General features: G+C 39.7%; 2 protein-coding genes across 2 annotated transcripts in view; one reads left to right on the top strand and one right to left on the bottom strand.

Moving 5' to 3' along the window:
• LOC5579479 (nuclear mitotic apparatus protein 1) overlaps positions 1-6584 on the top strand; it is a 72955-nt gene extending 66371 nt beyond the window's left edge. Inside the window, exon 8 of the mRNA XM_021841694.1 lies at positions 6297-6584. Coding sequence (XP_021697386.1) covers positions 6297-6353 — 57 coding nt within the window. The 3' untranslated portion in view covers positions 6354-6584. The remainder of the gene's footprint in view (positions 1-6296) is intronic.
• Positions 6585-14073: 7489 nt separating this feature from the next.
• LOC110675740 (NECAP-like protein CG9132) overlaps positions 14074-27389 on the bottom strand; it is a 28055-nt gene continuing 14739 nt past the window's right edge. Inside the window, exons 2-4 of the mRNA XM_021841490.1 lie at positions 22240-22430; positions 21999-22180; positions 14074-15316 (exon numbers count right to left, since the gene is read on the bottom strand). Of these exons, the coding sequence (XP_021697182.1) occupies positions 15253-15316; positions 21999-22180; positions 22240-22430 (437 nt within the window). The 3' untranslated portion in view covers positions 14074-15252. The remainder of the gene's footprint in view (positions 15317-21998; positions 22181-22239; positions 22431-27389) is intronic.

Here is a 27389-nt window from a genome sequence, read left to right as displayed (position 1 = left end):
ACCTGACAGGATCACATTGAAGGTATTTCCCAGTATTTTCACAATTGAAAGAAACAAAATAGGTTTCAATCAAAATACTTTACAGATAAAAAAATGCTACTCGATTATAATGGTCTCTTGATATCAAATCGGATTCAAGAGCCCTCGTATTTATTAAAAAATCAGGAGAAACGACACTTGCTCTCAATGGCTTTGTTTCGACACAAGTTTATTCAGCAAAATTGTAGCCAATATGTTGAACGTCCACTGTGGGGTATTTATTACTTTTCAACTGTTAGATAGTTTTTTTTCTGAAAATATTGATTATTCCACTAAGGTCGAACTCTTGCCCCACCTTACTCTACATATGTGTGTGCACTGAACAAATTAAAGGGGTGTTATTTAGGATTTTCATAGTTTGATTTCTTCCATATTAAAATGGGCCACCTTACTGTAGATAGTAGAATGATTGTTCGTCTCGATTTGTGTAGTCTTAGTTTTGTGTTCAATAAGTTTCTGTACAGATTGTCAGATGGGCTGGATTATGCAGCAATGAAATCAATTCTATAATGAATTATGCAAGCATTGGTAAGGTTACAATCACGCAATACCAGGATTTGTTTCAAAGGACATGCACCTTTGATTCATTTGTGGAGGGTCAATAATCAATAATCAAGCACTTGCTGTGTTCCAAATCAAATGAAACTTGCTGGGAGTTCTAATTGAAACCTAACCTATCATTTAATGATGCACGCTTTCGGTTATCTGGTTTCATGGACCGGTCTAATGCCACATGCCTCATAACTGATTGGCAGACTCTCGTTTTTAAGCGGGGACGCCATTTGGCATAAAGTCATTTGGCATAAAGCCGTTTGGCATAACGGTCGTTCGGCATAATAGTTATTTGGTATAATGGACGTTTGGCATAATCATTGAAAACTGAGTTGCTGTGTTTTTGGCATTACCATTGCTAACATTCTCATATGTGATTTTCCCTTCTTTTGTTTATAGGCTGTTCTTTCTCATTACGTTGTTAAACTAGTGGTTTGCATTGTAACTACTAACATTTTCATTGACAGTTTTGCCTCCTTTCCCACGTTGGCATTATAACTACTAACATTTTCATCGACGATTTTCCCTTTTTTTGATCACCAGATCTTCTTTTATGCAGCACTATTTAAATTTCTAATTTCTTTTCTTTTATGCCAAACGTCCATTATGCCAAATGACCATTATGCCAAACGACTTTATGCCAAATAGCTTTATGCCAAATGACTTTATGCCAAACGGGGTAGCCCCCGTTTTTAATTATTTATGTCAATCCCCCTTTACACAAATCTCCATTATTCAATCCATGATTGACATAAAAGCAATCTTCTACTATTTGCTCTAAATATTTACACATACATGTTTCAAAACGCTCTTTCATTTTTTTCTGGGATCATTTGTTTGTAAAATTATTGAAAGAATGGGGCTTTGCACTGTTTTGATTTTGTATGGGGTTTTGACGTTTACTGGCCTTGTTGTTTACTAATTTCATGGGAAAGTAAAAGAGAGGGACTGATTTTTGTGCAGAGCCCCATAGGTTTTTCGATGAAATTTCAGGAAGAGGACAACTTAAACTTCTGAAAACAACTTAAAACTATAAAGCGTGTGTTAGAATAAGGGCAATAGTAACAAGATGCACGTTTATTGCCGTTTTTTCATCTAATGATATAAGATTTCGCTGTCAAACGTGAGAAACTGCTAAGACACTTGCATCTTGTCATCTTAAATAACATATTTTTCAAGTTTATGGAACCGTTTGATCAACATAAAAAGTCGAGTCTAGTACACGACACTGAAGACGGCCTTACAATTGAGGTCGAAATACGCGTATCTGTCAAAGGATACAAACTAGTGGAATTGAATGGTATAGTACTAAATTCGGTTTTTTCATCTACTTATAAAAAGTTTGTTGCACCAGTCTATTTTATTGACTGATGTATTGAATGATACCAACTCGGAGAGCAGCCATTTTGATTTTTTGTTTCATTCTGTTAATGTGGTGGATTGATGTTTGGTTTGTTTTCTAAACTGATTTCTTGAAGAAGTTTTCTAGGGATTCATCTGATAACACAGAGAAGAAAGAAATTTCAAAAGGACCTAATGAGAGATTATCCCCTCTCAATGTTAGATGGGTACTTTTGAAATGTTACGGGAGAATTGGTCAGCGTACTAGGGACCATCGAGGTAGCCATGAAAACCAAAGTTTACTATGTTTTCTAACTCCATATCGAGTAAGGGACAGTTCATTGTAATATAACGGATGCCACCATAAATTGTTGGTCCAAATATTTTATATGCTTGATTGAACTATTCAAAATAGTTGTACCAACCTTACACTGAACCAAGTATTCATGTAAGATTTATCTGAAAACACATATAGTTTTTTTCCATATAGCTTTTCACATAACTTTCATCAGTTTACAACATGAACTATAGCTATTTCCTTTTGATTAAATTCATCAGAAAAGCATACATTTAATTAGAAATACTTATGTGAGTTATTGGATTTTGTTAATGAATTTCATGCGAAATTCAGGTGAAAATTATTATTTTTGTTCGTGATTCTCATATGATCGTTTAATGATTTTTAATAATTATATTTCAGTTTTATGGGTTTGTTCTACAACAATAAAAGAAAAATATAATTCATGTTTAAAATTATTTATTTAATACATTATCTGCGTTTCTCCGTAACACCTTTTTGCAGTAGATAAAGATTAAGTTTGATATTATTCGAAAGCATCAATGTACCTTATACAACTTAACTTCATGAGCAGTAAATGTTTTATATAATATAATTTAAACTTTAGATATAACTTCGTTCATAGACCCAATCTTCGGCTTCCACATTATTTCAACAAAGAGATTTGAACTATCCAATTCCACGTCTGTTTCTTCCTGCCATGGCCCATCAACTGCGATTTGTGAAAGTTTGGTTGATTTATTTCATCATTATTCTGTGAAATTCAGATTCAAACAACGGATTAATATTTAATTATCTTATATGTAGTCATCAAACTTACCTTCCTTTGACATAATTCACATTGACTATGCACAAAAACATTGAAAAAGTTGTGAGAAGACTTTCAAAAGTCCTAAGCCTGCTGAAATTATATAAACTGAATACGCCATCTTGAAAACACTGTTTTGAAATCCTAAATTTTCATATCTGAAAATCACATGAACATTATCGGATAACGTACATGGATTATGTTCAGATACAATTTACAGTATTGATCAATAAATATGATAGGGTATTTTAATATGTTCTATGTGCTTATTGCATGAATTTCAATGGATACATATAACATTGATAGGATTTCAATTATTCCGAATGTATGTGACGTTTTTAATACTTTTTATGATATTTCTTGGTTCAGTGTAGATATGGTTGAGCTAATGTTGAAATACAATAAACACAACTATAATATTGATGATGTCGGCACGAAGCTTCTCTTTATCGACACTGCGAAAATGCGATCAAATGTATAACTTAATATGAGAGCAGGAATACAATCCGCCATTTCGGAAGTGAGAGCTTATCAGCTTACACTCCAAATCCGCTGGTTGAAATAAAGTATGGTTTATAGCTGAGACGAGACTTCTTTTTCTGTGTTTGCTGAGTTTTTTTCTTATTCCACTTTGTGTTTATATCAATTATGCGCAAGCCGTTCAAACCCTCACATGAACCTCTCAGCAAAAAATGATTGAGTTTGCATCACATTGAATCATAAATAGTCATTTGAGTGAAATTTCATGCCAGCAAACGTAGCAGACATTAGAAATAATTAATCTTCTGCTTAGATTTATTAGCAACTTTGGAAAAAACTGCTCCGCCGACTGAGGTTTTTGATAACAGTTTGCTTTGAACACAATACTTTTCACTTTTTCAGCCATAAAAACGGTGGGCTGCATTTGACGTTTCGTGAGAGGGGAATCTGGGCTGCATATGACGTTGATATTTTTCCTCTTCGCGAGTCTCTCTCAGGTTTATAGTGTCCTAAAGCCTCCTCTAGTTTAGGCTAGAAGCACATGTTTACTCAATTTTTAAATATTTCTCGTTGGTTTAAGCTTACAAAACATAAGTAGATGAAAAACTGAAATTTAGTACTATACCATTTAAGTCGAGTTTAGTACACGACACTGAAGACGGCCTTACCAGAGGGATGACGTCCTATTTTTTCACTATGAATGTCCTATTTTTTCACTATGGAATGAGCTGCAAAATTTAGGGGAAAGTGAGGCAGTTTGGTCACCTTAAGGAAAAGTCGATAAAAATGCTGAAAATATTATGAATTTTTCGAATGTTTGCATGATTTTCAACAATTTTTAGATGAATACACTAGATCCGCATGATTTCCTTTGTCTTATAAAGTTCACGGATGAATGATTGATTTTCCAAATTTTCCCAAAATAATCCCATATAATCTAAAAATTCAATTATGTTGTTACTACACTTGAAAGTTATTAGTATTTATAAACACTCCGTGCAAGAAGATATACTTTTTTAAGAACATTCTAATAGTCAAACATCATCATTCTGAAATGATGAAATTTAAAAGAGCCATTCGGGCAATATGGGCAGTTTTTTCGAACATTATTTATTTAATTTTCTTTGAGTTTTGAACACTGCCTTATAATATGCCTACTGCTGCATTTCCTCATCAGCTTTGGGGTTGCATGTTATTTCAGATGAAATTTCAAGAATTAATGCAGTTTTCAAGGGGTGCTCATTCTACCCCATTGGCCAAACCGCCCGGACTACCCCTATTTTTTTTTTTTTGTTTCTGTTCGGGATGAACCACTGCGACCAGTTTTCTTTGATATTTTGTGGTATACCCGTGTCCTTTGTTTAGTGCATGTCGTTCTACTCCATTACTATTGAGAAATAATGAAGTAGTCGTTTTTTATGCAAATATCATTCTTTACCATTTTGCATAGAGCCTCTTTAGAAAAAGATACCGCTATTTATACCTTTTGGAGGAAACAGTTTGTCACCAGCGTGCCCCTTAATCAGGTTCGACCACTATGCTGGTTGAATGATACTGATTTTGACCATGCATCGGTACTCTAGCGTATCAAAATATTGCTTCTACTTATAAGCTTCAAAGTCGTTTTTTGAATCTGTGAACAGGTTTCATCGCATGAGACATTTAGATTCCTTGAAACAAGAAGCTTATTTTAGAAGTTAGGAGTTCCACTTCGACCTCCTCATCATCTAGGACAAATAGGTGGGTCTTAGTGACTTGTTACTCTCTTATACTCTTCCGACTGTAACTTATAAGTATTCACAAGAACAGATACAACAAGAGTACAATATGGTAGATCTTACCCCGTAACGCGGTAGATCTTACCCCGTAACGCACCTCGAAAAGGTGATCTGCCCGCGGTATGGGACTACTCCTATACTCCAAAATCAAATTCCACCCACACATGTACATTTCTCGGATGTTTACCTTTTCCTACGAGAGAAAACAAAATACATGGAGCGCATTAAAATCTGCTAAAGCTGTTTGATGGTAATGAGCTACAGAAAAGCAAATGTTTCCTCGGATAAACTAGCCATAGATATGTACCTATCAGATAAAAAAAGAAAGTGCGAATCAAAAGATAGTAACTATAGTGGAATTAAATGGTATAGTACTAAATTTCGGGTTTTCATCTACTTATAGGTATTCCACTAAACAGCTCAAAGATTTATTATCATTAAAAACATTATTTTCCGGTGTTAGGATCAGTTTTATCATGCACTGTTATCCCCCATATAATCAGAGTTATAGCAGTAGATGATAAACAGACTGTCATGATGTGTTCCGGATCATAACTGTTACAGAGAGCGATAAGTGAGATAATCTCAATTTTCTCAGAATTCGACACCTGCTCTCAGTGGAATTCTAAATGACTGACTAGAAAATAACCCGGAGTATTTTATTACTAAATTCTTCTGACACGAGCAATAGATTTGAACGATGACAAATGACTACTTTTCCATATTGTCGTAACTTTTTATTTCTGTGTTATTTCCTTTTTCACGTTATGGTCTACAAATCTGTTGTAATAATTCTAATGTTTGCATCATTATTTGAATTAAAACAAATGGTAATCTCAAAACCGATGTTGCATGCTAACCAAACTAACCTCGTGAATGTCCCCAATCTCTGTTTCCATGTGTGACTTACCGGGCCGGAAAAGTAAGTGTAACTAATGCAATCTTCCAATGTTTCCTTTCTCCCCTCTTCGCAATCGCTTCTCTTCTGCCACGGTTCCAGAACACTCCACCGAGGAGACGCTTGACACTGTTCAATATGTACCATCATAGAAAGTAGTAGTTGCCAAGCTGTGGACCAGAATCTGTATGCATAGCAATCGACACAGTCGGTGTATGTACTCTAGTTAGCATATTGGTATCGATTCCACTTTACTCGTGTGTATTATAAAGTATTATAAGTGGTTAGCGGGAACAGAAGACTTTCTAGTTTTAGGAAATGGACAACAAAGACACGCGAAGTTCGTATTTTATTGTTTTCAATAAAGAGACTATATATGGCAAAAGCAAACCGTTAGTTGTCTATTTTCGAAGAAATCCCTGAAACAAACCTCCGGATAGCCATCGCTTTCGATAATATAGTTTATTCTCTAGATACTACTCTTTTTCAATTTCAACAAATGCTTTCTTATTTTGCATTTTTTTTGTAATTTTCACTCTACATAAGTATGTTTTCTGTTTTCTTCGGTTTTATTACGCCTATAAGTAGTTTTTATAAATTATCTGGTTGTTCTCCTGTAAACTGATAACACCCTCGTCCGCGGGTTTTCTCTCTAGTATTCGTGTGTTGACCAGCAAACTTGTATGTCCATCCTATGTATGCTTCTCATCATCTCGGTTTTAGTCATTTTCTCTCTAGAGACTTGCGTGTGTTTTAAAGTTTCTGTGAACATTTTCTACATTTTCACTTGCGTTGTGTGTATGTGGTGGTGGATGTGGTTTATGTGGATTTAGGCGGTGGTGATGGGTGACAAAAGCTAAGAACCTCTAGTAGGTATTGTTCGTTTGTGTTTCGCGCTATACAGATGTGAGATTTCGTTTGCTTTTTCAGTAGTTGGTATAACACTTTGCTCAATCGTAGGGATGCAACCGAAGTTCTTAGGATGCGAAAATGGAATGCTAGTTGCAAATAGGACGTTTTTCTTTTAAATAAGGGATGTTTGGTAGAAGTATTCAAAAACATTGAGCTGAGAAGCAGACTGTGACCCAATCGGACGTTATATCAAAATGATAAAGATATCCAGCCATTGGGAATACTCCAGAATAAGATCACTTTGATCCTCTACACTTCATCAACGAATCAGTCAACGAAAACTTTTTGAAAGCGTCCAAATTATTGGGTTCTTGATGGATTGCACTTTGCCGTTAGGATTTATCATGGTACTAAGATTAGGCATAACTATCGGCAGAGGAAGAAAAAGGAGTGCGATAAAATCATGAAGCTGTATTGCCTTCAAAAATATGGAAGCTCCGCCATTAGCTCAACATATCCCAAAGAGAGTGCGATCAGAGAGGGATGGACGTAAGGTGAAGGCAGTACTATGATATACATTTGACTGAATATGCAGGCTCATGATCGAAGCTCGGTTCATCAACTTAAGTGCAATCAATATTCACAGAGCGCATTCCGGAAGATGATGATGAACACGACTTCCGACAATAATACGTCTTCGTTTTCTCTGCTGCAGTTGTTATCCGACGTTACCAATGATCCGAGGTAGACAAATTCGTCCACCACCTCTAACTCATCTCCATCGATCATCACACGTCTGCGAACACAAGCTCTGTCGCGCTCGGTTCCTCCAGCCAGTAGATATTTTGTCTTCGGCGTATTTACCTTCTATCCAACCCGTTCTGCTTCACGTTTCATCCTGGTATACTGTTCAGCAATCGGATGAATTGGCTGGATTGCTTGCTAGCGGCGATAGACGGCGGAAGATGATCTGGTAAAGCACTTTATAGGCTGCGTTAAGGATAGTGATCACTCGATAGTACTCACATTCTAGCTTGATACCTTTTTTGTATATTGGGTACATTACTCCATTTTTCCACTCCTCCGGTAGCTGGCTATCAATCGGTTCAGACAAGTAGTCAACCTATCCGGGCCAATTTTAATAAGTTCCGCTCCAATCTTCCCAACTGCTTTGTTGCTCTTGAGCTGTTTGAAAGCATCCTTAAGGTGAAAAATCTCGGAATCCAAATATGGCCGTCACAATGGCCGACTTGTGGCCCCCATTCACGTTTTCAAAAGCACTGAACTGGCGAAATAGAAGGTAAACGTTCCTGATCTTTTTTAAGCTTTCTGCTAGTGCACAAAGCTAAAATAAAAAGTGCACTGTTATACAATTTCTTCACGAGATTAGTGCCTCTGATGTTTTAGTGCAATCTTGGAATATGGATTCAAAACTGTTTCACCTTAACCTTCACTTATAGTGAGAGTTGGCACGTCTCCTTCACCCGCTGCACTGATTAAGCTATTTCTCTTGCTGCCTTGGTCTTCCTCCTCTGCGCCATTCAGGTGTTCGCCGTAGGGCTGCTTCCACCTTTCAATCACCTAACGTTCGTCCACTATCATAGGTATCCCGGCTCGCAGCACAAAGCCTTTGGGGATGCAAGTTATCACCCAGTGGCCCACGCACCACAGCAAAGTAAAGCAATCGTCATTCGTCAGTTGGTCACACGAATTATCGCTGACGACGACAAAACATCCGCGCGGTATCGCGTATCATTCTGATTGTTTAGGCTAGGAGGCAATATCGTTTTGTTTATTGTGAGGTTTGATGAAAGTAAAATAAAGAATGTCCAATCAGTTCATTTCTGACCGTGATCGAGAGTAGACTTTTTTTAAAAAGCCGAACCGTCCGTCGAAGATGTAACTTGCATTGAGTTTCTTGTAGAACTTACGCGTTTCTTGAGAACGATACAGCTGCTCCATCTCTTCGCACTATAGAGCCCTTCTAGGCGGCGCATTTTATCTCGGAATAGACGGGTTTGCTGCTTTCTTTCGCCTTGCTACAGCATCATCGCCTGCGCTGTATTCTTCTCGTCCTAAACCGTCTGACATTCCTCGTCGAACCAATCGTGCCGTCGATTTCCTTCCACGAATCCAATGGCATCTTCTGCTGCGTTGTTAATGGCTGCTTTGACAGTACGCCAGCAGCCCTCAAGAGGGGCTTCGGTGAGCTCTCCCTCATCCGCCAACGCTGCTTCAAAGCTATACGCGTAATCAGTTGCGGCTTGATGCAGGTCACACAGACGAGAAGAATATGGTGGCGCGGATAACGAGCATAACTATTTGATATCCAAGATGCTGTTTCTATATTCTGCGATGGGACGTGTCTGGCCGAAAAGGAAATTGTTTTCGCGGCACAAAGTATATGGACAGGTAGACACGAGATGAAGGTTCAACACGTCGGATCGGATCAGCAAATGTTAATGGATCCAAATAATAATTTAAATATTTTAAATTGGAATGCTCGTTCTCTGAATGGTAAAGAGGACGAGCTGTTTAATTTTCTTACAGCTAATAACCTGCATATAGCAGTTATTACCGAAACTTATTTAAAACCTGGATCCGAACTAAAAAAAATCCTAACTTTTTTGTTTATCGTAATGATCGACTTGATGGTGCATGTGGGGGAGTTGCAATCATCATTCATAGGCGTATAAAACATCAACTGTTTTCATCATTTGAAACTAAAGTTTTTGAAACTTTAGGTGTTTTTGTTGAAACACAGTTTGGTAACTATACTTTCATAGCTGCCTATTTGCCTTTTCAATGCTCTGGGCAGCAAGTTAATTTGCTCCAAACTGACTTGCGAAAATTGACTCGCAATAAGTCAATTTTTTTTGTCATTGGTGACTTTAATGCCAAACATCGGTCATGGAATAATTTTCAAAGTTATTCCAACGGCAGAATTTTATTTGATGAGTGCTCTTCAGGATATTTCTCAATTCAATACCCTGATAGCCCTACATGTTTTTCCTCTTCTAGAAATCCATCTACGATTGACTTGGTCTTAACCGACTCTAGTCATCTTTGTAGCCAATTAGTTACTCATGCTGATTTTGATTCTGATCATATGCCTGTTACATTTCAAACATCCCATGAAGCGATTCTCAATCCTATCAGCTCCACTTTTAATTATTTACGAGCCGACTGGAATACATGAAACGTATGTTCACTCTAATCTTGATGTTAACATTTCTTTAGAAACTAAACTTGATATTGACAAATTCCATTGTTGAAGCCAGAAGCATTGCAATTCCAAAATGTGAAGTTAAATTTGAATCCGTGATTATAGACGATGATTTTAAACTCTTGATCCGTCTTGAAAACGTGAGGAGAAGGCAATTTCAACGCACTCGGTATCCTGCTATGAAAATTATATGGCAGGATTTGCAGAAAGTAATCAAGAAACGTTTTGCAAATTTAAGAAACAAAAATTTTGAAAATAAAATTTCTCAATTGGACCCTGGCTCTAAGCCCTTTTGGAAATTATCTAAAATCTTGAAAAAACCTTAGAAGCCTGCCGGTATTGGCTGAAAGAAGAAAACAAATTATTACTAACTAATTGCGAAAAAGCTCAAAAACTTGCTATGCAGTTTGAAAGTGCGCACAATATGAATTTAGGACTTACTAGTCCAATTGAAAATCAAGTTACTCAGGACTTCGAAAATATTCTCAATCAAGAGAACGTTTTCGAAAATGCCTGGGAGACTGATTTGGAAGAAGTGAGAACTATTATTAAAAAATTCAAAAATATGAAAGCTCCTTCCAGAAAGTAGCTTATCATGTTTAGTTGATATATTTAACAAATGTTTTCAATTAGCATATTTTCCTGACAAATGGAAAAATGCTAAGGTTGTTCCAATTTTAAAACCAGACAAAAATCCAGCAGAAGCTTCTAGCTATCGTCCAATCAGTTTGCTTTCCTCCATCAGTAAACTTTTTGAAAAGGTTATTTTGAACAGAATGATGGCCCACATCAACGAAAATTCAATTTTTGCCAATGAACAGTTCGGATTCCGCCATGGACATTCGACCACTCATCAACTCTTACGTGTAACAAATTTGATCCGTTCCAACAAATCTGAAGGCTATTCTACTGGTCTTGCTCTTCTAGACCTAGAAAAAGCATTCGACAGTATTTGGCATGAAGGTTTGATCGTAAAATTAAAAAACATTAATTTTCCAACATACATTGTTAGAATAATTCAAAGTTATATGTCAAATCGTACACTTCAGGTTAATTATCAGAACTCCAGATCTGAAAGACTTACTGTAAGAGCTGGTGTTCCTCAAGGCAGCATTTTGGGACCAATATTATACAATATTTTCACATCTGACTTACCTGAGTTACCTCAGGGATGTCAAAAATTTTTGTTTGCGGATGACACAGGCATCTCCGGCAAAGGACGAAGTCTGCGTGTCATCTGTAGTCGATTGCAAAAAAGTTTGGATATTTTTTCTTCATACTTGCAAAAATGGAAGATTTCTCCTAATGCTTCCAAAACTCAACTAATAATATTCCCACATAAAACAAAAGCTGTATATTTGAAACCTTCAAGTTGACATGTTGTCACGCTGAGAGGGGTTCCAATAAATTGGTTAGATGAAGTTAAGTATCTAGGGCTCATGCTAGATAAGAATTTAACTTTCAAAAATCACATTGAGGGTATTCAAGCCAAATCTAACAAATATGTAAAATGTCTCTATCCACTTATTAATAGAAAATCAAAACTTTGTCTTAAGAACAAGCTTTTGATATTCAAACCAATTTTCAGGCCAGCCATGTTATATGCTGTACTAATATGGACTAGCTGTTGTAAAACCAGGAAGAAAGCTCTGCAGAGAATTCAAAATAAAATTTTGAAAATTATTCTGAGGCTTCCTCCCTGGTATAGTACCAATGAGTTACATAGAATATCCAATGTTGAAACATTGGAACAAATGTCAAATAAAATAATCAATAGTTTCAGGCAAAAATCGTTACAGTCTTCTATTGCCACGATTAATGCGTTATATGTTTAGGTTAAGTTAGGTTAAGTATACTGAAAACGTTTTTTTTCTCTTATAAGCAGGTGAAATCAACTCACCTGTAAAAAATCTGAACTGCTACGGCAAATGAAATGTAATATGTTGTTGACAAAATGTTAATAAAATCTTAGATTTGTTTTACCAAATTAGGATGATAGTGTTGCCTAATAACACAGAACACCTAGATACCATGCCCACACAGTTACGGATCACCCACAGTGACGGATCACTTTGGCGTTCAACATCGGATAACTCGCTCAAAACATAAACGTTGACGTAAAACATATTTTTCCCATGTTATACTATTTGTCTTCTAGCATTTGTAAAGTTAAGCACAACATTCAACCGCTTAATAAAGGTGTTTTTGACAAATGTTTAGTTGGTACCACACAGCTATCATTATATGGTCGTTTTCTGTAAGAAGTGCCGTCAGCATTCATAACCTCCCACAAGTGGTAAAATTCATATATTATAGCATAAAACATGCTCGTTCGCTTCGATTTAGTGTGAATTCATCTTTAGAAAAGAGTTTTCTTGATTGTTGATTCTAAATACCGAATATTAGCACTTCAAACTAGTGATCCATAATATGGACCAGGAAATGATTGTTTACCACGGTTATGGATCACTACCAAAGAATGTAGATTTCTACCATTTTAAGCATTGGATTCGACATTTTCAGACAATAGCACTGAGGATAAAACTAATACAACATCAAGGTTGGTAAATTTCATTTTTTAGCAGACAAAAATGGGTGGAAAACTTGGTGTGGAGCGAAAACAGTTCATGCCTCATTTACTACAATGCAGTATATCACAAAAAAGGGCATTTTACCCTTGTTTCCAGCTCTAACAATGCTATTTTTTGCAGTTATATGTGAAACATTGTTAACTTTCACCAAATCATGCAATACAGATGCATTGAGTTTGAATTCTCTTGATTTTGCGCACTGATCCGTAATATGTCACAATTTGATCCATAATATGAAAATTGATCCATACTATGGTTTTCAGAAACCGATGCAATTTTTAATTTTTATGTAATCATATGTAAATATTACACTTAAAACAGTTTTTTTAACCGAAGTTCCAAATTGAAATGATTCAATTTGTGCTTTTCAATTACAATTTTACGTTTTCCATGTCGTTTTATTGAATTTTATAGGTTGGACTCCACACTATTTGATCCATAACTGTGGGGTCATGGTATAAGAAATAATGAATGTAATGTTTGGAATGATACTAATAAAGAAATTAAAAAAAAAGGATCAGCAAATGGCTAATGTACTAACGAAGGAGGTTCGGATAGCACAATTTGTTGAAGCTGCAAAACAATTTGGATTACTGCAAATTCCTAGTTAAAGAAAACAATATTGCCTATCTTAGTGATTCATGATTTAAAAACTTAAGTAAATGAAGAGTGAATGTTCCCTGTTCTATCACAAGCTACTAACCAGACGTAATAGAACCAAGTTGAAGAATGGATCACGAGACTGCTCAATTCTACAACAAACCTAGTATTCCGACAAAAGCTGAGATGATACGATTAGTGGCCAGATTGTAGGATAAAAACCCTGAAAAATAGTGTTCTGAAAGGCGAAGCACTGCGAGCAAGATTAATTAGGCAGTTACAACAGGATCTTAACAGCTAGAATGGCAACACGTTTCGATTGGGTAAACTAGTTCTGCGATAGAATTTATCAGCTCTATTGATAGGATTCAATGAAATCGAATACTTACTCGAAAGTTACTGACAAAGATCATCAGATTGGCAACAACAAAAAAATTGCGAAACGCAAACTTATTAAAGTCAGGATCACAGACAAGCAGACATAACCCTCACACAATTTGAAATTTAAATACCGTCGTCGCGTTCTGTCCATTTGTCTATGTTAGGGATGTGCATCATACCTTAGATCATCACTACTCTTCCCAATATTAAGCTACATAGAAAACAATCATTAGCTTCACACCTTCGCTAGAATACAGGTGTACTTCTGTGTGAGACAACACTATTTTTATTGATGCTTCATAAATGTACTGTTTACGCTACATTTTCTTGCTAATCTTTATTTTCCGCGCTCCTAAGTCCTAAATTTAATTAATCTAAATATACGTAAAAAAATAAATCATCGAGAAATGTTTCAACAGTATCAACTTTGTTTTAAGCAAAAATTCAAACGAACGAAACTCACGCGCCATCAACCCAAGGTACAGAAGGATACAGTTCAAACTATAGCTATACATCATTGTTTTCCTGCGAACAACGCTTCAACCTGTTCGATCAATTGTTTCATAATGGATTAAATAGCTATATCGATCGGTGTTATGCCCTCGAGTACGAAGTCGATTTCCTAAATTTGAACTCAAATCGTACGCAGCTTTGCACTTGCACTATTCAGATAAGGACACCTTTAGTCGTCATTGCAGTGTAGTAACGAAATTCTTCAAAGAAGTAACCTAAACATACCAAACAGAGTCATACGATTCATGAAATAGTCTATAGATTTGTGGTTGCTTGTTGTTTCGAGTTACTGTACTCCCAAATTTCCGCTCACCATTATTGCCTCTAACTCTATATACTCTTTAACACATATATAGCATTGCCAAACATCTTCCGGCTCTTATCGTCAAAAATGTTGTGTATATTGATCCGATATACTTTTTATCATCCCTCTACTCTGCTATGCAAGATGGTTATATGTCACTGACTCTATGTATGTATGATTCGACAATGGATTCGGCGGCCAAAAGTTTCCAAAACGCAAAGCTCTTTCTACACGAAGCATGTGTATTGTTCTATGTTTTTTTCTTATGGTTGTATATGAATACCTTTCCGGGATTGGGAATTTTGGTTCTCTGGTGCTGCGATGACCATTTTCGGATTTGAAAACGAAAAAGGAACAAAGCAATAAGTGTGGGTTTGTGTTCGTGTGTGTGTGTTTGTGTTTAAGTTAGGTTTAACAACAACATCAACAACAGTAGGATGTAGTAGTAGTAGTAGTAGCACTAGAAGTAGTATTAGTTGGGTCTGGATTCCGTTTGTTGTTAAATTATGTTTTGTATAGGTTATCTTCTTTTGTTACCTTCCTAGTTATATTTTTGCTAAGGATATTTTGAGTTACTTCATTCGCATAACCTTAAAACTGCACCCAGTTGGCATTCGTTTTACTCGGTGTCGTCGCTGTCGTTTGGGGTTTTGCACTGTAATGAGGAAAAGGTAGATAGGTAAGGAATGTTAGTTAGTATACTGAATTTATTTATAATTATTAATGATTTTATCTCTCTTCATGAACTGAATTCGAATTTTTAATAGATTGACGTTCTTTAATTCAATCAAAGGGGTCATTCATTAATTACGCCATACTTATCAAACGAAGGAAGACTCCTAAATGTATGAAAAACAATGCATCAATGAATAGTTCCTAATCGGTAGACGGTTGATCATAACACTTTGCAGAACATCGCAACATGATATGTATTTCTACTTAGAAATAATTCAGAAAATACAGATGTCCTCAACTAGATTAACTATGCTTCACTGCCATTTGAAGATATTGGAGTGTAGGTACATCACACACCTTTAGTGGACCATGGTATTGTTATCAGTCAGTAGTCTTCGATTCGGCGCACGCAGAAGAACGATATGATCTTCGTTCTGAAGAAAGACCCCTCTGTCAAGAGCACGGCGTTCAAGGAGCTCATCGCCAAATCCTTGGGCGACGAGGCCAACGTAAGAGCTCTTTCGCAGGAGGCAGTGGTCGAGTGCAGAGATCTGGATGAGATCACGACGGAAGAAGACCTGAAGTGGGCACTGGCCGAGCAGTGTAACCTAGAAGGACAGATGTCTATGCGGATAAGGAAGTCGTATGGAGGCACACAGACGGCGGCAATCCGGTTGCCAGTGGATGCTGCCAACAAACTGGTGGCGTTAGGCACGATCAAAGTTGGTTGGTCGGTGTGCCCGCTGAGATTGGTACCTAGAGTCGCCAAGCAAATGGAGAGATGCTTCAAATGCAGGGGATTCGGCCATCAGTCGAGAAACTGTAAGGGCCCGGACAGGTCCGACCTATGCTGGAATTGCGGCGGAAATGGTCACGTTGCTCGGGACTGTACAAAGCGGACTAGGTGCCTGCTATGCATGCCGGAGGACGGAAACGATCATCCGACGGGAGGCTTCAAATGCCCGGCGTATAAAAAAGCGAAGGCGGGCCAATAAGGATGGAGATCACGCAAGTGAATCTCAATCATTGCGACACTGCACAGCAACTGTTGTGGCAGTTCACGACAGAAACCAAGTGCGATGTAGCAATAATTGCGGAGCCATATCGGGTTCCCCTCGAAAACGGTAATTGGGTGGCTGATAGAGCAGGTATGGTGGCAATACAGGTGATGGGCAGGTTCCCCATTCAAGAAGTAGTCGATAGCTCACACGACGGCTTTGTTATTGCCAAAGTCAACGGAGTCTTCGTATGCAGCTGTTATGCGCCTCCGAGATGGACAGACGAAGAGTTCAATAGAATGTTGGATTTGCTCACAGATACGCTGGTGGGAAGAACGCCGGTGGTCATAGGAGGAGATTTCAACGCCTGGGCCGTAGAGTGGGGCAGCAGATTGACCAACGCCAGGGAGTACAGCTTACTCGAAGCTCTGGCGAAGCTAGATGTGAGGCTGTGCAACGAAGGGGCTGTTAGTACATTCCGTAAAGACGGTCGGGAGTCCATCATCGATGTTACGTTCTGTAGCCCATTGTTGTTGGTTGACATGAATTGGAGGGTGAGCGAGGAATATTCCCACAATGATCACCAGGCGATTCTCTACAGCATCGGCCGGCGAATCTCCCCAGCGCCGATGAGAATGAGGACTTACGAGCGGAAGTGGAAGACAAAGGACTTTGACAAGGAGGTGTTTATTGAGGCGCTTCGAACATACAGCAGGGCGAACCTTGACGCAGAAGAGTTGACAGAAGTGGTAGCAACGGCTTGTGATGCATCGATGCCGAGAAAGTTGGAGCCTAGGAACCGAAGGCGCCCAGCGTACTGGTGGAACGAGACGCTTAGTACCCTCCGTGCTGCATACTTCCGAGCCAGAAGACGCGTCCAGAGAGCAAGAACCGAAGTAGAGAGAGAGGAACGGAGAATCGCATTCCGTGAAGCTAGAGCTGCTTTCGAACAAGAGATTAAGCGGAGCAAGTCCAGCTGTTACAAGGAGCTATGTCGAGAAGCCGAAGAAAACCCTTGGGGCAACGCCTACCGTATTGTGATGGCGAAGTTTAAGGGTCCGGCGACACCAGTCGAAACATGTCCAGACAAGTTGAGGATTATCGTGGAAGGTCTGTTTCCGCATCATGACCCAACAGTGTGGCCGCCTACGCCATACGAAGACGAGGAAGAAGAACCCGGAGGTGTGCGAATCTCTAATGAAGAGCTACTAGCAGTGGCGAAGGGTCTGAAGGTGAAGAAAGCTCCTGGTCCGGATGGGATCCCCAATATAGCACTAAAAACCGCGATATTGGCGTTCCCGGATTTGTTCAGGACGACGCTGCAGAAACTCTTGGATGAAGGCTGTTTCCCAGACAGTTGGAAGGTTCAGAAGCTGGTGTTGGTGCCAAAACCAGGGAAGCCACCAGGGGACCCAGCATCGTATAGACCTATATGTTTGCTGGACACACTTGGTAAGTTCCTGGAAAGGATCATCCTTAACAGGCTGACACAATGCACAGAGAGCGAGAGTGGCTTATCGAAGAGACAATTCGGATTCCGGAAAGGGGTCTCGACGGTGGATGCAATCTGGACAGTTGTGCAGAATGCGGAGAAGGCATCCAAACAGAAGAGGAGAGGCAATCGGTTCTGCGCCGTATTGACGATTGACGTCAACAATGCTTTCAACAGCGCCAGCTGGGAGGCTATAGCCTTAGCACTGCATAGAATGCGAGTTCCTGGCTACTTGTGCAGTATGCTAAAAAGCTATTTCCAAAACAGAGTCCTGGTATATGAAACGGAGTTGGGTCAAAAGTCGATCAGGATCACGGCAGGAGTGCCACAAGGCTCAATCCTTGGTCCAACGCTTTGGAACGCGATGTACGATGGAGTATTAATGCTGGAGCTACCTAACGGAGTGGAAATCGTTGGATTCGCAGATGATGTCGTTTTAACGGTGACTGGCGAGACGATGGAAGAGGTCAAAATGCTGACGACGGAAGCGATTGACACGGTTGAAGCGTGGATGACTGGAGCAAAACTGCAGCTGGCTCATCATAAGACGGAGCTAGTGCTGGTTAGCAACCACAAAGCTGTTCAGCGGGTTGAAATAAACATCGGTAGACAAAACATTTCATCAAAACGTGCTTTGAATTATCTGGGGGTGATGGTAGATGACCGTCTAAACTTCAACGCTCACGTGGACTACGCCTGCGAAAAGGCGTCGAAGGCGGTCAACACGATAGCGAGGATCATGCCGAACGTCGGAGGACCGAGAAGTAGTAAAAGGCGTCTCCTAGCGAGTGTAGCGGTCTCTATTCTCAGGTATGGAGTCCCAGTCTGGGCCGCAGCGGTAAAAACCAAGCGTAATCGGAGGATGTTGAACAGCACATTCCGACTCATGGCCATACGAGTAGCGAGCGCCTATAGGACGATTTAATCGGAGGCAGTATGCGTTATCGCTGGCATGATGCCCATCTGCATCACCCTGGCCGAGGACGTGGAGTGTTATGAGCGAAGAGGCACCAGAAATGTGAGAAGGATCGTCAGAACGGACTCGTTGGCTAAGTGGCAGCAAGAGTGGAACAACGCGGAGAAGGGAAGGTGGACTTACCGTCTAATTCCAAATGTATCACTGTGGGTTAATAGGAAGCATGGAGAAGTGAACTTCCATCTGACGCAGTTCCTGTCCGGACATGGCTGTTTCCGGAAGTATCTGCATCGGTTCGGACATGCTTCTTCACCTTGTTGTCCGGAGTGCGAGAATGTGGAGGAAACACCGGAACATGTAGTCTTCGAATGTCCTAGGTTCGAAGAGGTGAGGAGGGACATGCGAGGAGTCACTGTCGATAACGTTGTCGAAGAGATGTGCCGAGAAGAAGGCATTTGGAACGCTGTCGATAGCACGGTATCGAGAATAATGTCCGAGCTTCAGAGGAAGTGGCGTAGCGACCAACGATCTGCTAGCTAGAGTGAACGCATGAAAAGGAAGAATGGCTGCTCGGTTTCGGGAGATATTCCTTTGCCGGGGAACTCTTTGACGGAGTAGGCTAGATCCACTGCCGGGGACTAGCTGAGTAGACGCGGCGTTGCACCGGTCCCGGGTCGTAGGAGCACCAGTGTACCGGACGATAGGCTTCACCGGAATCGCTGGACTGACTTCGGCACCCTACCGGTCGTCCCGTAAAAAAGTGAAGATCCGCAGTAGCAGCAGCAGCAGGAGAATCGGTCTCGGGAGAACTTCCATCGCCGGGGAATTCTTCGTCGGTGTAGGCTAGGTCCACCGCCGGGGACTAGTTGAGTAGACGTGTCATAGCGCCGGTTTTAGGGTCGTCGGGGCACCAGTGAACCGAAAGCTAGGCTCCACCGGAATCGCTGGACTGACTTCGGCACCCTTCCGGTCGGCTCGAAACGTAGAAAAAGAAGAATCGGTCTCGGGAGAATTTTCACCGCCGGGGAATTCTTCGTCGGTGTAGACTAGGTCCACCGTCGGGGACTAGTCGAGTAGAGTACATCGGGACGCTGGTAATGGGTAGTCGAGGCGCCTACGAACCGGAAGTTATGCTCAACCGGAATCGTTGGACCGACCTCGGCATCCTACCAGCTGAACAAAGAAAAGGAGAAGGTCGTCGTAACTGTGTGAGTACGCGCTCTGAATGAGTGCAGAGTAGTGTACAAACTGGAGCCGAAGGGCTCAGAATGTTGCATGTAGGTACTAACAAATTGACGGGTCGCCAATGGGCGAAAATAGGTACCTACTAACAAATTACTAACGTGAGGAGCCGAAGGGCTCAGCATGAGGCACAACGTTGAACGGTTTTAAAACTGCTAACAGGAGCCAAAGGGCTCAGGAGCCGAAGGGCTCAGGAGCCGAAGGGCTCAGCATGTAGAGTAACAAATTGAAGAGGTGCGCTCAGCACGTTAGCCTCCCCTCCGTAGTAATACCGGAAGGTGGTTCCGGAGGGTTATGGTACTAAACCTAGGAGAGTGTTTTTAGTGGGGAAAGCACTTTGTGGATCCCACACCGCGCCAAAAATTACACTGGCATGAGCATGAACATATACAGGCCAGTCTATGAAGATTTTTAAACTCCTAGTTGCATGAAAAAAAAGTCTTCGATTGGAAGGATAGTCTCTTTGTTTCAACAGGTTCACTGGTCAACAGGCACGCGCTGGAGAAAATGTTGAGGCCGATGCGACGAAGGGCCATGAAGAAGCAAAACTTGAAGGAGGAGACCGGACTGGACGACGAAACAAAACCTTGACGAGGAGGTACCAGCCTGGACGCTGTATTTTAGTCTGGACAAGGAGGTAGTTTGGACGAGGAACTAAGAGTCGGAGGCCAAGATGCAGTGGTCGAGACTTGTGAGATGCAGAACTCGTTAGTCAGGAGGAGCTTGTTACAAGGTAACTGCACCTGGCCAACTGGCCAGGAGGTGCTCCTTTAGAAATCATGTCGCGGATTGTTTTACGATCTTTTTATCTCTCTTTTTTTGTATAATAATTTTTCAGCGGCGGCAACAGAGCACAACGTGGAGTTGGCTTTATAGTGATTGGAAAGCAGATGAAACGATTTGTTCGATGGAAACCGGTAAGCGATCGAATCTATGTGTTAAGAGTTCTTCAACTACATGAAGGGCAAGCTCTTCAACTACAGCTTGATCAGCTATATGTGCCAAAGAAGCCCAATAGCATGACGAATAAGTTCAATGAGAGCCTAGATTAGGAAAGTGCCCAAAACAAGATGTCAAGATAGTCATCGGCGACACAAATGCGCAGATCGGGAAAAAAAGACTTCTTCCGACCACTGGTCAATGACGAAGACGAATAAACGACTGAAGAGTGCCAGAGAGTGACAGACGTGAAGAATGTCGTCAGAAGACGTATGAATGCTTGTGGCCAGTCCGGTACCCAGCAGAATAGAAAGCGGTACATAGCAGCTAGAGCCAAAGAAAAGCGAATCCACCGCAGAAAGAAAAGGCAGCACGAAGAAAGTGTGCTAGCTGAAACTCAAGACAGCATGAATGGCGGTGGCTGCAAGGTGGAAGGAGCACTCTTAGCAGTTGTTGAACGGCGAAAATGGAAATGTTGCGAGAAAAAGGATGAACATTGATGATGACGATCAAGCTGTGGAACCACCTACCATAGGAGAGGTTGAAAAGGCTATCGGCGAGCTGAAGATCTGTAAGGCTGCTGGGAAGTGAGCAGCTTTACCAGTCGATCCACCGAATACTTCTGAAGGTATGGAAGACGAAGGAACGCCCGGCAATGGCGTTACGCTACACTATAGTCATCAAGGTATAAGGTAGGTAGGTTGATTTTTATCAGGCAATGGACATGCCCTATATCAGCTGCAGCGATTTGTAGTAGACAGGATGTCCCGGGCCCGATCTATCTGACAAGCCAATCGAGCCCTCTGTCACCATAGAAGATGGTGTCTCCATCATGTCGATAGTCTGATTTTTATTAACGATCCTACTTTCTTACTGATCCACATCTGTGCTATGAAAAATGTTATAAATTTATCAGGCTAAGGATGATAATTTGGTCTTGTATAGGGTCACTATGATTTTTAATAATATTATTTTCTAAAAAGTGATCCTTAATTTATTCATAACTCTGGGGTGACTGTACAATTCTTCCTTTCGAAGTAACTAAACAGCAATCATCTATTTAGTGGAAACTTACCCAGCCGAAGTGAATTCACCCCAATCCGACTGGCCTGCGGAACCAGCCGCAGGCTGATGAGATGGCGACGCTGCCGAGGGTGGAGGCGCAATCTTGTTTCCTCCGGGTGGAGGTGGCAGCAGTCCTAGCCCACCGGTCTTCTTGGCACCGGTTCTGGATCCTCCTTCCGATCCGTCTTTTTTCTGAAATTCAAATTTAATGAGTCTTAATCCAATCATCATCATTCCTATTCCTTCCTCACCGTGATTTTCATGTTGATCTTGATCGTCTCGCCCTCCTTGAAGCCCAGGTCCAACTGCTGCTGGGGTTCTTCCTTTTCCTTGGCGATCTGTTCTTCGTTTTTGACCCACTTGAAGTGGTCCTGCAGGGCCACGTTCATGTCGAACGAGTCGGACCGGTCGCCGAAGCCCAACCCGATGAATGCCGTCCGACCTGCAACCGAAAGATCAAAGCATTAGTTAACCCAAATCCGATTCAAGTCTTAGGATCGATAATTAATTTAGTGATCAAATTTAGGAAATTAGGGAGCAAATAGATAATGTACTCTGAAATTTCAATATATATTACCAAACTTTTTTTTTTTTACAGAACTGGAAAATAAATTTGCAATTTTGTCTATTTCCCATACCACATGGTAAGCTTTTGGGAGTTAGATCTGAGTTATTGATGGATCGATTTCACAAACAATCCGACCATTCATCTAATGATTTTTCTAACAGTTTTTGGAAATTCCTTGTTACAAGAATCACGGCTACTGTAAGATTTTGCCATGATTTTCTCCAGATATTCATTACAAATTATTTCAGATATTTGGTCAAAGTTTCCTTAAGATATTACACCGCAGATTTATTCATAACTTAATATAGTGATGCTCTTACAGACAGGAATTTCGTTCAAGATACATTCAAGAACTCAACCTGTTTTTTTTTTCTAAGAATAATCCTGTAAAATTACTCTATGCGTTCCACCAGAAATATCTCCAAAGATTATTTCAGTAACTTCTCAAGAAAGTCCTATGTCCTATGGAGAAATCTTTTGAAGATTTACTGGAAAAGTCCTGAACGAATATCGTCAGAAACTGTGGAATAAACCTATACGGTAATTATTGAAAGACATTTTCGAAAGATCTCATAGAGTAGACACTTTTGAAATTGGTGGAAATGTAGAAAAGGGATTTTATCAAGGAACCCTACACGCAAAAAAATTGTGCGGTAAAAACTACCATTTTAGGGGGTTAACTTAAGCGCTCGCACCGGCAATTTTCAGCAGACCAGAAATGCGCTTGATTTTACCATGTCTGTTGTCGAAATTAGATTGTTGTAAATTATTTCTGTCAAGTGTACCAGTAATGTGGTGGGATGTACCGTAAACATAGTAAATTGATCTAAAATTCCATGGTAGTTTCAAGAATGGGCGTAGTCAGCTACAATAGTAATTTTTACCACAGAATTTTTTCCCGTGTACGAGAATTCCAACGCCTTTTCATATGTATTCCTTCAAGAATTCATTCACGGTTATATTTAAGAATAGCTTAAAAAATCCCTCTCTTCCAGGAATGTTTCAATAAACATAGATTCCTCATAAACTTTCTATAGATTTTTGTTACCACCACTACCAACGGTCGGCGTACCTACTGCCTAATCTACATACGTTGTCATCGCTGATGAGACTGACAGTCCGATTGAAAGGCAATTGATTTCGTAATAGCCATCGAATGGTGTATAACGTGGTCTTGATCCTATGTGCAATATGATTGATTTTGTGAATTTCCCGATTATAATTTGGTACATATAAGTCGTTGAACTGGTGAAATATCTTTAGGCTCGATAGGTAATTCAATAATCTTGAATTCGTGAAATAGTTGTTAGAATGCCCTGTTTTTATATGTAGTTTGCCAATATAGGTTATCTCCCCTCAATTGTGCCATTAACTCTCAAACCCCCAACGTCTGACTTTTCATTAAAAATGAACTTTAAAAAATCATAACTTGGCCAATTATTAATCAATTTTGGATCTTTTGGTCTCAAACAAACCGCATACACCTCATATTGGTCTTTGGCATTATATCTATGATGTTCTGGATAAAAAATCAGGAATTTTGAGCCGTCGCACGGTATGAGTGAGTAGGATTACGAAAGTGTCCTACTGAGGCCCTCCCGGATCCGATTCCGGGGTATCCGGATGTGACCAGAACCTCATATTGGTTTTTGGCATTATATCTATGCTGTTCCGGATAACAAATCATGAATTTTAAGCCGTCGCACGATATGAGTGAGTAAGATTACAAAAGTGTCTCTCTGAGGCCCTCGCGGAACCGATTTCGGGGTATCCGGATGTGGCCGGAACCTCATATTGGTCTTTGGCATTATATCTATGATGTTCTGGATAAAAAATCAGGAATTTTGAGCCGTCGCACGGTATGAGTGAGTAGGATTACGAAAGTGTCCTACTGAGGCCCTCGCGGAACCGATTCCGGCGTATCCGGATGTGGCCAGAACCTCATATTGGTCTTTGGCAGTATATCTATGATGTTCCGGATAAAAAATCAGGAATTTTGAGCCGTCGCACGGTAGTATTCTTTGAGTTTCAGAAAATGTCCTCTCTGGGTACATTCAGGAACCGGTGCCAGGTGACCGGGTATCCGAAATGGCCAGAATCAATGAGAACCAATGTCATTCGACCTTCTGGCAGCTTTTTACTTATAGAAAGTACACAATGAATAATTTTCTTACCTCTAATCTTGAAAAATCTAAGGGAACTATCACTTCCGGAACGAATATACCCCATTTGAATCCGGAATAACTCCGGAACCAAGTGGCCAATCCCATTTCTTCCGGAACACAATAAATCTTGAGGAGTATGCGGTTTGTTTGAGACCAAAAGATCCAAAATTGATTAATAATTGGCCAAGTTATGATTTTTTAAAGTTCATTTTTAATGAAAAGTCAGACGTTGGGGGTTTGAGAGTTAAACCCGAAGTACTTGCGGATACCACCATAGAATTGTTGAACTCCAATATACAACACATGTAAGCCTCCACAATTTAGCCGTTGAATGATTCTAATTGCTAAATTTCGATTTATTTAGATTGTATAGACCATTCATTCGTACGTTACCTACCACTTTTCTCAGAGTCAGGGTTTGGAAACTAAATATGTAAGATGATCCATATTATGTTCAATAGTCAAAAGTTCGATAATAATAAAATCTCTTTTTAGTTTGAGCTGATTCTCTAAAACGCGCTGCTTCAAAAATTAGTAACCACTCTGTGTCCGAACAGTTACTCAAAATATTTACTACAAGATGACCGGACAATGTAAAAAGTGCAACGAGTCGGACAACGATGAAATGGTGGCCTGCGATGCGTGTGCAACTTGGTACCACTTTACGTGTGTAGGAGAGTCTCCCGGAGTCGCTAATCGCTCCTTCTGCTGCCCCGTGTGCTAGGAGAAAAGGAAGAAAGGCAAGAAAGGACAAAAGGGAAAAACGGCGAATCAATTAGGGCTGTTTGCTAAGGGGTCGTCCATAAATGACGTAGCTTTTTAGGGGGGAGGGGGGGCTTCACGAATTTGTGACGATGTGTGACGAGGGGGAGGGAGGGGTCCTAGCTATTGGACGTAGCATTTTGAATCACGTCGGTGAAATGAGAGGCGCTAAAAAAACGGCATACTATTATTTTTTTCATTGCTTGACTTATAAAGTTGGGTTCTAAAATTATGATTCAGCTTCAAAACATTCATATGACAAAATTGAAAAAAAAATGTAAGAAATTTTAGATTTTCTGTAGTGCAATCAAACAGATTTTTTTATTGCTTTAAATAATTATGTGAACATTATATTCATGTAATAATAAATTAATTTAAAAATAAATAAATTATAAGATAAATAAATCAATTAAAAATCAAGAGTTTAACGACTTGGAAAACATTGATTTTGTTTTACTCATATTTATTTTTAGAGCTTATTTCTCAAAAAATATTTGTTCGTTTTGGCAAATATTACATTAAAACATGATATTCATTCCGTGAATTATGCTCTCAATGTTGCATAAGATCTCCACCCAACCAACTCATCGATTTGTTTTGATATATCAATGCTCTTGATGGAATAGCCTGAATAAAACTTGATGGAAAAGCCTGAACAACAGATTCGTGTAATCGAAATTGTTCTATCATTCAATTTACTCAATCCTCGGTAATTTGAAGAAAGATTATTTTCAGTATTTATTTTTTTCGTAAGATTATTTCAGTATGGGGAACGATAATGAAGTTAAGCTGAAATATCAATGAAGTTGAATAACTTGTAGAATAATCGCTAAGATTTTCTGAACATTCCAAATATTACAAGTGTAATCTTTTCCACATCTGGCACCTGATTGCTAAATGGATTTGAATTTAGAAAATAATGACGAGTATCCATTTCAAATCAAACATATCTTAACTTAACATTCATTGATATCTATTTCCTAACAACGAATAATTAAAAAACAATCCTCTAATAATATAACTAAATCTCTTTTCAACATATTATAAAATCTATTGTGCCCTAACCCGTTACTGTTGATGAAACTCCAATCAAAGTTTTTTCCTTTTTTATATTTTCAGCTGTAAACTAATGTTTCATGGTAACAACAGCAAAAGTATTACAATTTAGCCAATAATTTAAACAGGAATAAGTTCATTTAAAACTGTTTTCCAAATTACTTTCGAGCGCTACTGCAAACCAAACATTTATTCGTTAGATTATCCTTAGGTTTCAGTCAGTAATTAATATCAAAATCTGTATTCAACTTTTGAATTCTTTTTTTTTACCCAATTGCTAAGGAAAACAAATAAAACAATTGTAGGGGGGGGGGGGGGGGTTTGCTTGTAATGCTACGTATTTTTCAAGGGGGGGGTATCAACATTTGTGACGAAATGCTACGAGGGGGGAGGGGGGTGTAAAAAATCAGTGAAAAAATGCTACGTCATTTATGGACGGCCCCTAACGTACCTGGTACGTCCAACGATGCATCTTCTTCCAAGAGCGTCTCTTCTAAGAAGTCCACAGCAGCAGCAAAGGATAACGACCCAGCAACGAAATCGTTTCCATCAAGAGAAATCGACGCCAAATCAGTAGCTTCCAGCTCGAGCCGTGTGTCAGAATCACGTATGCAGCTAGAGTTTCGTCGCATGGAAGAGGAACTGGCACTCAAAGAGAAACAGCTTGACGAGGAAAGGCAGATGAGGGAGAAGAAGCTTGAGATCGAGAAGCAGTTCATTCAACGAAAAATCCAACAAGAAAGAGAATTGAGAGAGAAGGAGCTAGCACAAGAGAAGGCACTGCTAGACAAACAGCTAGCTGATCAAATTGAGTTCCAGAATCGACAGCGTGAGCTCCGAGAGCGATTCC

Source organism: Aedes aegypti, chromosome 1, assembly GCF_002204515.2.
Source record: "Aedes aegypti strain LVP_AGWG chromosome 1, AaegL5.0 Primary Assembly, whole genome shotgun sequence".
Lineage (NCBI taxonomy): Eukaryota > Metazoa > Arthropoda > Insecta > Diptera > Culicidae > Aedes > Aedes aegypti.
The sequence above is the reverse complement of the archived record's forward strand: the minus strand, read 5'-3'. Positions and strand labels throughout refer to the sequence as shown.